An 11328-nucleotide genomic window follows, 5' to 3' on the forward strand; every position below is an offset into this window, starting at 1 on the left:
AATAAACAGCATTTATAAATCCACCTAACCACTGTTGATTTTTTTTACAAAAAAAAACTCCTCAAATACGGGTCCTAGGAACATAAACAACACGAGGCGCATCCATACAATCCGTACCATGTAGCACTCGTCAAAGCTAAGGACAGGATTTAATACACTATTCAAATTCCCATAAATGAATAATTAACCTGCAGTTATCTATGCATTTATTTGTGAATGTTGCAAGTTTTTTAACAATTTCCATTTAGCAACTGAATAAAAAATGCACAACACACATTCGCTACTTGGGCAAACGAGCGCACATGAACTGTCAACGCCACGAGCCGCTTCGCACCGGAGTCGGCTGTCAAACTGTGTCACCATGTACCAACCTGGGCTCACATTCACTTCGGTCGCCATTGTACACGGTTTTTGTTTTCCCATTCCCGTTTGGGTCCGCAAAAACGCTGCCGAAAAGTGCTGAAACCATGAAACAGAAGCAATAGAAAAGTGAGTGATGGTTGCGTGCAGTGTAGTTGCGATAGAATAAAGTGCGTTACGCGCACCGGCACAGTGCAGCGAGCGTGTGATAAGCCGCATCCGAACTGCCCCCGGAGAAAGGTGCGAGAGGGAGAAAGAGAGGTGTGTTTCGTGGGCGCTGTACGAGTAGCAGCAGCAGCAGCAGCAGCAGCAACCAGGCAAGAAAAAGTAGAAGCAACAGCGGGAAGCGTACCGGAGGCAGAACAATCAACGAACAAACGGGCGAGAGATAAATCCGTGTGTGAGTGTGTGGTTGTGTGTGTGTGTGTGTGCTGTCCGTCCGTCCCCGCCCGCGGAAGCTGGGCAGTTTTCGCGGCACAGTTGGGTGTTGGCAGACAGGCAGCAGCAGCAGCAGCATCAGCAGATAGCATCAAATCATAAGAGGGGGCGGATTAGCAGCAGCGCAGGCGAAGCCGATCACAGTGCCATCGAAGAGCTGTTTTCCACACGCTCTTACCCGAAGACGGCAAGCAATGTGGAAAAAGCAAGCCCCCTTGTGCTGGCTCGTAAGTGTTTACGTCGTGTGTCAGCTGGTTGCAGCGAAGGATAGTCAAGGTATAGAATAAGCAGACAACAAACACGCCCTGCCCTAGCGTACCGGTGCGTCTGACTGTCGCATGATGACTAATGCATCTTCCCCCAACCGTTTTCAGTGCGAGAGGAATACTTCATTGCCGGCAGTAACGGAACGCTGTCCTGTGCCACGTCCGAGAATCAGAACATAGTGTGGCAAAAGAATGGCGCAAACATTTCCAACTCACGGTAAGTGTGTGGGGTGGTGGGTGGTTGGAGTTGGTAATGGGGAGTATAGGGCAATTAATTACTAATCCCCATACCGGGTCATTTTGCAGTATATCGTTCCTTATCGTGGACAGCAGTGAGGCGGTCCGGAAGCTGTCCTACCTCGATCCGGCGGACGAGGCGGACGAAGCAAACGCTCCGAAGCTGTACTACACCCTGACCATACACAATTTTACCAAATCCGACGAAGGTAACTACACCTGCTACAACCTGGAAAATGGTCTCAACGTGTCGTACACCGTGCGCACCGTAATTCTACCAAAGATCACCCAAACTAGCAACGAAAAGATTAGAACTAAGACGACCAGCACCCAGCAGCTGTACTGCGTGATCGAAGCGTTTCCGCTGTCGCACACGATCTACTGGGTGAAGGAGGATGCATCGGGTGAAAGCAGCCTGCGGGCGCTGGCCAACAACTCGGAACAGCGGGTGATCGACGAGCGGCACGTGAACGCCACCCTGACCCTGCGCGATCTCACCAAGGGCCACAACGGCACGTACTCGTGCGTGGTCCTGCCCTCGGCGCAGATGCAGGCGGCCAACTACGAGGTGAAGAAATCGATGGCGCTGCTGATACTGGACGTGCCGCAGGTAACGATCGATTACGCGAAAGCCGTCGGAGCGAACAAAATCTATCTCAACTGGACGGTCAACGATGGCAACGATCGGATCAAGAACTACATCGTGCGCTACCTGAAAACGGGCGACCAAACGTTCACGTACTATCGCGAGAAGATAGGAGGAAACAATTCGTTCTACGTGCTGGACGGGTTCGAGCCCGGCACGGACTACAAGATCAGCTTGGGCGCATCGAACGGGCAGGGCGACAGCAAGCACCACGAGTACAGCGAAACGATACGCACGCTCGACACGGACCCGAGCTTCACGCCGGAGGTCGAGGTGAAGGGCAGCTCGCACAGCACGATCACGATCGGTTGGGCACCGCCGCCGGCGAACCTCACCGACTACATCCAGTACTACGAGCTGGTCGTATCGCACGCCGGTGTGAACGACTCCGTCATGAAGAAGGAAGCGTTCCATCCGCAGAACAGCCGCAACCTGCCGTACATGTTCGATAACTTAGCGACCGCCACGACGTACAACTTTCGCGTGCGTGCCTGCAGCGAGCTGACGAAAATCTGCGGCAACTGGTCGGACCCGGTGAACGGGACGACGAGCGACGGGCAGGCGTCGGCGCCGCGCAGTCTGCAAATTACCTGCTCGCACCACAACATCTCGCGCCGCAACTTTGTTCGCGTGCGCTGGGAGGTGCCCGAGTTTCCGAATGGGAAAATCATGTCGTATCAGGCCATTTTGAGCGGCGTGGCCAACTATCGGTCCGAGTTTGGCATGATGAAGAGCGACATCTGGGGACCGAAGATCAAAAACATCAACCCGGACTCGTACTCCACCGCGTACGCGACCGAGTACGATAATGTGCCGCCGAACACGAACTACACCGTGAACGTTACGGCGCACACGCGCACGAAGCGGCCCGGCGTGGTTGCGTCGGCGACCTGCACCATGCCGGCCACCACGCCCGACAATCTGGGCCGCATTAGCTGGGGCAAGCTGCGGACGGATCAGGACGATTGGATCTTTAAACTGTTTCTGCCCCGGCTGTCCGAGCGGAATGGACCGATCTGCTGTTACAAGGTGTACCTGACGCGCATCCACATTCACCATAATGGGTCGCTGCCGGCGCCCGAGAACGCGCTCATCACGAGCTACGCGGACGTGCATTCGATGAATAACACGCACGGTGGAACCTATCTGGCGGAGGTGTTCGCCGGTATGAGCAGCCAGACGGAGGTGTTTCTGGGCGATGGTAAAAACAGTCCGGCAGTGGGCCTGTGTCCACAGTGCCTGCAAATGCGGCACCGTGTGCAGGTCGAGGCGGAACGAGCACCAGCAACGACAGGTCGGTGTCAGTTCGTTTTTGTGTCTGGAAGATCTTTTTTTTTCATTTTGTTATGCGTTTTCCCACAGAATTGCCTGCGGCACGCGATGATCTACCGGCAGCAGACGATGTGACGGCAGCACCGGGAGCACGGACGGGCAATGAAGCGGTTGCTCTAGAAGATGAGCGTAAAGCGTCCTCCAATCACGAGAAACGAGATACGGGCAAATATTATGAATCGCTGACACGGCTGGAAACGGTTTTTGACGGTGCCCTGGATCCAACGAGTAATTACACCGGATTCCTGGAGGTTGTTGGTAAGTGTGGTCGTAATTCTCCGTTGATGGTGTACAGATGATGAACGAACTTTTCAATATTTGTTTCTACACTGCAGTAAAAACCGACAGCGGCAATGATGGACGAGACTACCTGTCGACTTTTAGCGAGTACTTCCAGGAAATGAATGCCGGAGCACCGATGGAGGGAGACGTGGACGGAAACGATTTGTCCTACATACTGAACATTGTGATTCAAGTCCTGCTGGCACTGATTGCCGTGGTGGTGATTGTGCTAATGGTGCTGTGCTTCCTGCACAAGCACGTAAGCAACAACATCGCACAGGAGGGAGAAGCGATCAGTTTGGGCGACTCGTTGAGGTAAGCGTTCGCTGTTTCGATCAGTCTGGGGAGGGAAAATGGAACAGAGACCCACACCCATCGACGGTTTGGTTTTCCTGCGAGTTTTGTTTTTGTTGCCCCGGGACTATTTTTGCTCCCTTCCTGTCTTTCCCCTTCTCTACAGACGAGCCCTCTGCAATGGTGGCCGTGGTGTTAATGTTCATCATCGTCATTTGCTCGGTTCCAGCAGTGCCAAGCCGCCAGTGCTGCCGCCGATCTCGAAAGACGACCTGCCGAAGGCGTACAACGACAAGCACAAGGACTCGGACTACGGGTTCCAGCACGAGTTCGAGCTGCTGCCGGACAAGTTTGCCGACCGGACGACGAAGAACTCCGACATGAAGGAAAACATGCCCAAGAACCGGTACCCCGACATTAAGGCGTACGATCAGACGCGCGTAAAGCTCACGCCGCTGAACGGATTGGCCGGCTCGGACTACATCAATGCGAACTTTGTCATCGGGTACAAGGAGCGCAAGAAGTTCATCTGCGCCCAGGGTCCGATGGATGCCACCATCAACGACTTTTGGCGCATGATCTGGGAGCAGCATCTGGAGATTATCGTAATGCTGACGAATCTGGAGGAGTACAACAAGACCAAGTGTGCCAAGTATTGGCCGGAAAGCACGAACGATTCCATCCAGTACGGCGAGCTGCTGATCACGTTCCAGTCGCTTACATACTACGCCGATTACATCATTCGCACGTTGAAGGTAGGACCGACAGCATGGCAGTTCATCATCCTGGCCGATCTTGGAGCATTAATATTTTTTTCCGTGTTGTGCAGGTTACGAAACGGTCCGCCAGCTCGGGCGAGGAAACGTCTCGCGAGATCAGCCAGTACCACTATTTGGCGTGGAAGGATTTCATGGCACCGGAACACCCGCAAGGCATAACGAAGTTTATCAACCGAATCAACTCCGAATACTCGCTGCAGCGTGGTCCCATTCTGGTGCATTGCAGTGCGGGCGTCGGTCGCACCGGTACGTTTGTAGCGCTGGACACGCTCATGCAACAGCTGCAGGAGGAGGGCCAGGTGTTTATTTTCAACACAATTTGTGATATGCGATATCAAAGAAACTTCCTCGTCCAATCTTTGGTGAGTGTGTAATTAGCATTGTGTGGAAGCAACACAACTTAAGTTAAAAAAAAATCAACAATTTGCTTCGATTTTAGAAACAATACATCTTTTTGTACCGTGCACTGGCCGAGCTGGCCTACTTTGGAGACACGGAGATCGATCAAAAGTCGCTGGCCAGCACCATCGAAGCGCTGAAGCAGCCGTCATCGGAGAATGTCGAAATATCGCGACTTGAGCTACAGTTCCAGGTAAGCAGGACGCTCATCGGCGCAAACGAAAACGCCAAAGAAATTTGGTTTGCATCGTTAATATTGTCCCTTTGCAGCGTCTAAAAGCGTTCCAAGAGGACACGCGCAAAACTACGACGATGGGCTCGAGCGAGGAAAACAAGGCGAAAAATCGCTCCGAATCGTGCATCCCGTACGACAAGAACCGCGTCATACTGGCCCCCATACCGGGCCGGGACAACTGCACCTACATTAATGCGTCCTTCATCGATGGGTACGATGACGAGAACAACTTCGTCATCACCCAGGACCCGATGGAGGATACCATTTTCGACTTTTGGCGCATGATATTCGAGCAACGCATCAAAACGATTGTCATGTTCTCGGAGGTAAGGTCCTTTGGCGAAGTGCGGCTTTTGTTTTACGCTAGTCCCCCTCTTGAAACTAACGGCGGTTTTGCATCTCCCCAGATCGGCGACGGTCCAAACAAGTGTCCCCGGTACTGGGCCGACGAGGAGATGAAGTACGAAAACCTGCTAGTGTCGTACATTCAGAGCGAGAGTGGCCCTTACTACACAAAGCGCGAGTTCACCGTCACCAACTGCAAAACCAACGACACGATCCACGTGACACAGTTCCAGTACAATGGATGGCCCACGGTGGAGGGCGAGGTGCCGGAGGTGACCCGCGGTATGATCGAGATCGTGAACCAGGCGCAGAAGCATAGCTCTCAGCAGCAGGACATTTTTACGATTGCCGTTCACTGCAGGTAAGCGCGAACGTTTTTTTTTCTTTTGCACTTTTGTGCTACTTATTTGCGTGTATTCATTTTTCTCTTCGTTCTGTCCTTCCGTTTGCAGTCTCGGAACGGACAAAAGTTCTCTTTTCGTTGCCATGTGTATATTAGTGATGCAGCTGAAGACGGAGAAACGCGTCGATATTTGCACCGTGGTGCGAAAGCTTCGAGCACAACGTAGTTTAATGATACAGACATATGTAAGTAATGGGATTCCTTCGTCCAGAGCGAAATAAATCCTCCCGACCGACCTCACTATCCGCTTTCATCCCTTTTCGTTCCAGGCACAATATGAGTTCCTGCATAGGGCTATTGTAAATTTTGCTGATCTGTATAAAATATCGCTAGGCATCGTGAACGATTGTTGATAGAAAGGGTAAGACCGTGTGACTCGAAGTAGTAATTAATATTCGAACAATATTAAACAATATATTACACACAAACACTACGCTCTAACCAGCAAACAAACAAAATACAATATACGTATCGTAAGTCGGGCAAAGTGAGTGTAGCGTAGCGATACTGAAATGAAGATCAGTAACGGAGCTGCTGCGCCGGAGCTCGTTTTGCATCTGCATTCCTTTGAAAGCAAAGGTTGGCGCTATGAGAAAAGGTGGACGGCTGGAATGGTGCGAGGTATAAGGGTGTAGCGTAAAGGACAAGAAGGAGAAGTAGGACAAGCAAATCAGAGATTGAAGGCTTATTATCTGAAACGGTTTAGACAAACGAGAAAGTTCCAGTAAGTTAAGTTAGCGCAGCCGGGCGATGAGAAAAAGGGCGAGAAGACGTAGACCGCACAACCGATAACACAACACCGAAACTTAGTAGTTTAACAGCACGAAAGCGAAGGATCAACACGAAAAAAGAAACCTAACATAACGAAGAAAGAAGTTTTGTGACTTCTTCTTTTTTGGAACATTTTATGTGCAGAATGACAATTAGGATTAACTCTTTTTATATACCGAATACACTGATACCACGCGATACAAGGAACCAACCGACCGTTCTTACACAAGCTGAAGATGATGATGATGATGGATGTACGATCATGAGGTGGTGAATACACCGAACTAACCCAGGAGAACAAAACAGAGACTACTGTAAAGCGACAAGCATGCGTTTTTGGTTTCGTTTGCCAACTATACTCTCAGCTATATGAGAAATTGCAATTGTACCACCTCAATTTCGACACCTCAGTCCCTATAAGCAACCAGCCGAAGCTGCTGTGTGTTGGGTGGGAACAGTCGAGCCATGCTTTGCCTACACAAACGTGCTAGCCGAATGCGCGCTCCTGCATATAATTACGTGCCATCATCGATAGAGTTTTTTTGTTTTTCGTTGTTTCCTTTTCCAAAAATGTCGCTTTTGCCCTGCGCAACGATTCTCGGCGCCTTAAGCGAAGTAGCAAGCGCACACAGCGTCGTGTAAACTGTGTAGTGGATCGTTCAAGACGATCGGTACTGTAGCACATTGAACAAATAGAAGCAAATTAGAATCAACGTATGTAGAGGAGAAAGGGGAAACCGAACAACTGTGACACATTGCGCATCCAAACGAAGCGAACAAATGTAGCTTTTTGCGGCTATACAAATCTAGTCTGATATGATGATAAAACCTACACTAGCAACTTTCCCCCCCGGTGCATTATTACCACCCCTGCCGCTACTGGTCTGCTGGTGCTGTGCTGTGAGGGGAAATATATCTCACTAAATCATGTTATCCCTCCAACCAATGCTTCCATCGCCATCGCGGCAATCGCGGCGCTCGCATTTCGCAAGCATTTCGTGCCGTGTGCGCGTAACCCTCAGTAGCACAAGGATGGCTCAACTGTTCCCGCTCATCGAACGATCATGGCGAACGGCAATGATGATTGTAGCGATTTACACAGTTCTACACAGGTTTTTGTGTGTGAGGATGTTTGTTTTTTGGTTTACAGCTAGGTCCGATGCTTCGGTAGATTTACATCTCTTAGGTATTTGTGTTGATATTGCGACAATCCGTAGACATTCTCAGAATCTAATTCTCTAATCGCCATCGCCTCGTCTAAAGCAGACGCTTACATTTACAACCTACCAGCACACACATACACACACATACACATTCATTGATACTAAACAAAAACCAACCCAATTACTCATTAATTATATCGATTAGGCGTAAAATAAAATGTGAATCTAGCGATAGGAGGGTAGCACACTAGAGAAAGGGGAGAGAGAGAGACGGAGGGGGAATAATAATTGAACCTTTTGTTTGCACTTTAAGTTAATTCTCACTCTCATGCTTCTCATTCCCTAAGTCATCATTACCTTGCTCTGATAAAGAATGTTGCTAAAAGCGGGGAGCAAAACCATCACGAGCGAAACCATTGGCCATGGCACAAATTAGAACAATTAACCAATCACAACACGCAACAGCATATAAATATTACCTGTAAGAGAGATAGATATCATCCCACGTAAAGACAATTTAAGTATCGCGCTTCCCACCAGGCCCGTTAGAGCATCGTTATTTTGTTTGAGTTTTGCTTTGTTCGGGGGGTGGTGCAAGGGTGAAAAAAAAACACACACAAACATACACAACACAACACAACAAGAACTCATACGTTTTTGGCTTCTGTGGAGCCCGCGTGTAAGTCAACCCCGGACGCCCAGAGACGCGCACAACAACCCATTTAAAAAAAAAGTTCATCATACACACACACACATGCCGATGTGGACGCAGTGCGCCTCTGTGCCTTCCATTCACGTGTAGAGAGGTTTTTAGCAGCCGAAGCCGGATGGATGACACACACACACACACACATGGTCTCTCGGACACACATAGTAGAGTCGCTTTTGCGTGGGGAACAGGGTTGGAAAAGATAGGAAGAGGATGTAAAAGTTCAGTTTAATGTTTGTTTGGTTGTTTTTTTTTGGTGCGTTTATTGGCATCCTTTTGCAACGGAAACAAAACACAACAGCAAACAGAGTCAAAAAAGGAGAAAGATAGATCCGTATGCTTATTAGAGGTCGGGAGCAATCCTCCAAAAAATCGATTTGCTACGTGTGCTATAATAGCAGTGTTTGAATTAAGTTTCATAAATTAACGATTATCTTTATTGAGAGCAAAATACAAAGCAAAGCAAACACAGCATAATTATCAAAACAAGCAACAAACTAACAAACAAAAGAAATGCAAACGAAACAAAACAAAAAGGTGCGCCCAACGAGACAGTAAACAGATACTCTAGAACTACAAAAATACCTCTATTTGTGTGTAATAGTCAATAATGAGTAAGGCATCCAGTGCGCCGAACAGCAAGCAGATCAGCAGCAGCAGCAGCAGCAGCAGCAGCAGCAGCAAATACCAGTATGATATTTCTTTAGCGTATTTGTGGCGTCTGTGAGTAAAGCGAATGTGCGCGGATGGAGCATGCTAACGCGCAGCCAACGACAACGGGAGGAATACTAATATTAAGCCACAATAATCGAATCCATCTGCATCTGCAGGCAACACATTGCAAGTGCAGCAACAAGCATCAACAAAGAAAACAAACACGAGCAAAATCACATGTTAACCAAACTGGAAATCAAATAAACTAAATCCCCGCCAGGCTGAACTAGGCCCAGGCCCATTCATATGGTACGCGTGGTCCACGGTTTGGGAACAAAACTGCAAACACCATTGCGTACAGCGGCAGTGTACTGCAATTGATTCGAGAAATGGAAAACAGAAAGTCTAAATCTTGGCGATCAACCCAACCAGCGCTCTCTAGTAGTAGTGGTAGTAGTAGATAACTTCTGCTTAACTCCCGGAGTGGTAACATCCGTGTGGCTTATTTGTGTCTGCCCGGATGTCGTATATGTTGATCATGTATGCCGTGCGCTTATATAAACATGCATCAGCTGCTGCGCAACGCAGCGAACGCAGCCGCGAGTCGATTTTGTTTATGTGTGCTAAGAATTTTGCAATTTATTGTGTATAAAAGCGGAAGCAAGCAAGCAAACAAACAAAAAAGCAAAAACACACAGTGCAGCGCGATAGCCATTTTTTTCAGCTATTCTCAAGAAAAAACCCGCCCGATGCATTAAAGAAGCTTGGATGCGGGATAAAGTGGAAGAGCGAGCGAATGGAAAGAAGGGGTTTTCAAATAATAACGGCAGGCGGTGAAAGCAAAGGAAAGTTAAGAAAAGAATGATAATAATAGAATGAAAGCGATTATGCAATGAGATAATGGGCGAATAAAAGTAAACAAAAAACTAAAGCGAATAATTGTTTTGTTGCATAGAGCAGGACGTGTAAATGGAATGTGATACACACATATTGGGTAAGATTATCGTTGCTTTGCACTCTTCCCTTCACTTTGCGCGGTCGTTTTAAGGTAATGTAGGAAGATTTAATCATCTCTGGAATGCCCAACGAACCTTTAGCAACTGTTTTGCAACAGTTGTGGGCTGACTTCTTTGGAAATTATCCGAAAAATATGCGTTTCTCTCAGCTCTAATGGTTTTTAAGGATACATTTCATTCTGGATCATCAAACCTTGAAAGAATCTCAAATGAATTAGTATCTCGACATTTTTAACCGTTATCGAACCTTTCGGGTGTTTTCGAAAGCTGGGTGCCAGTACCACCCTCCCCGATCGCCATCTACAGGGGGGGGGGGGGGGCTTTACTCGTCTTACAGTCTAGGACCCCCGAATTCACCACTGGTAAGCTTAATTGAAACTAACCTTTTATTCTGAATTTTTTCTGAATATCCACTTGAACTGCACTTACTGTATTGCATTTTTCCACCGTTCCCTCTAATTTCACTCGACTCCATGCACAATATCACAGCACAATATGTTACTCGGACGTAGAAATACGTGTGTAACCAGATAATACTTGCTTTAAAATGTTAATTAAAAATGGCCTCCTGTTTTACACTTGTCCCTTTTGACTGGACAGTGACACATTTGCTGTCAGCGCGCAGCCAAAGGTAACTACGATCTGCTGCAGATGATCTAGGGAATCTGTTGTAGCATATCTGCTATACATAACTTTTTATAAACCACACTTCCAGCTATACACATTGTAACACACTCCGGAAAGCCAAAACACACTATTGCAACACATTCATTATAAGACATTCAGTAAATCAGATCATACCATAACAACACCTCACACCAATACTATTTATGAATTTTACCAATAACAAGAACATTTAATTAGGATAAAAACACATTCGGAAACCAAATGTACGACGAAACCCATTGTTATATCTCAACACAAAAGCTCTTTTCTGTTCGACTGTTCGTATGCGACTGACTGTATTTCCTGCTTATACACCAATACTCTTATTACTAC

At 48.0% G+C, this 11328-nt stretch overlaps 1 protein-coding gene across 3 annotated transcripts; it reads left to right on the forward strand.

Moving 5' to 3' along the window:
- Positions 1 to 227: 227 nt before the first annotated feature.
- LOC120950739 (tyrosine-protein phosphatase 69D) lies at positions 228 to 10033 on the forward strand. Of its 3 annotated transcripts, none has more exons than XM_040369001.2 (12): positions 228 to 1074; positions 1173 to 1281; positions 1371 to 3241; positions 3310 to 3537; positions 3615 to 3876; positions 4085 to 4610; positions 4685 to 4996; positions 5074 to 5226; positions 5304 to 5594; positions 5676 to 5974; positions 6066 to 6201; positions 6286 to 10033. In XM_040369001.2, exons 1-12 carry the CDS (start codon positions 993 to 995, stop codon positions 6367 to 6369), a joined length of 4353 nt encoding a protein of 1450 aa, XP_040224935.1. In that variant the 5' UTR covers positions 228 to 992; the 3' UTR covers positions 6370 to 10033. The 3 variants fall into 3 exon arrangements, with proteins under 3 accessions (XP_040224935.1, XP_040224936.1, XP_040224934.1); XM_040369002.2 differs by having other exon boundaries at positions 4088 to 4610; XM_040369000.2 differs by having other exon boundaries at positions 230 to 1074; positions 4022 to 4610.
- The last annotated feature ends 1295 nt before the right edge of the window (positions 10034 to 11328 follow it).

This window comes from Anopheles coluzzii, chromosome 2, assembly GCF_943734685.1.
Source record: "Anopheles coluzzii chromosome 2, AcolN3, whole genome shotgun sequence".
Classification (NCBI taxonomy): Eukaryota; Metazoa; Arthropoda; class Insecta; order Diptera; family Culicidae; genus Anopheles; species Anopheles coluzzii.

Coding starts and splice junctions, on each gene's coding strand:
- LOC120950739 (XM_040369000.2), top strand. CDS start 993: ATGTGGAAAAAGCAAGCCCCCTTGTGCTGGCTCGTAAGTGTTTACGTC. Junction 1,075..1,172: donor TGCAGCGAAGGATAGTCAAG/GTATAGAATAAG, acceptor AACCGTTTTCAG/TGCGAGAGGAATACTTCATT. Junction 3,538..3,614: donor CGGATTCCTGGAGGTTGTTG/GTAAGTGTGGTC, acceptor TCTACACTGCAG/TAAAAACCGACAGCGGCAAT.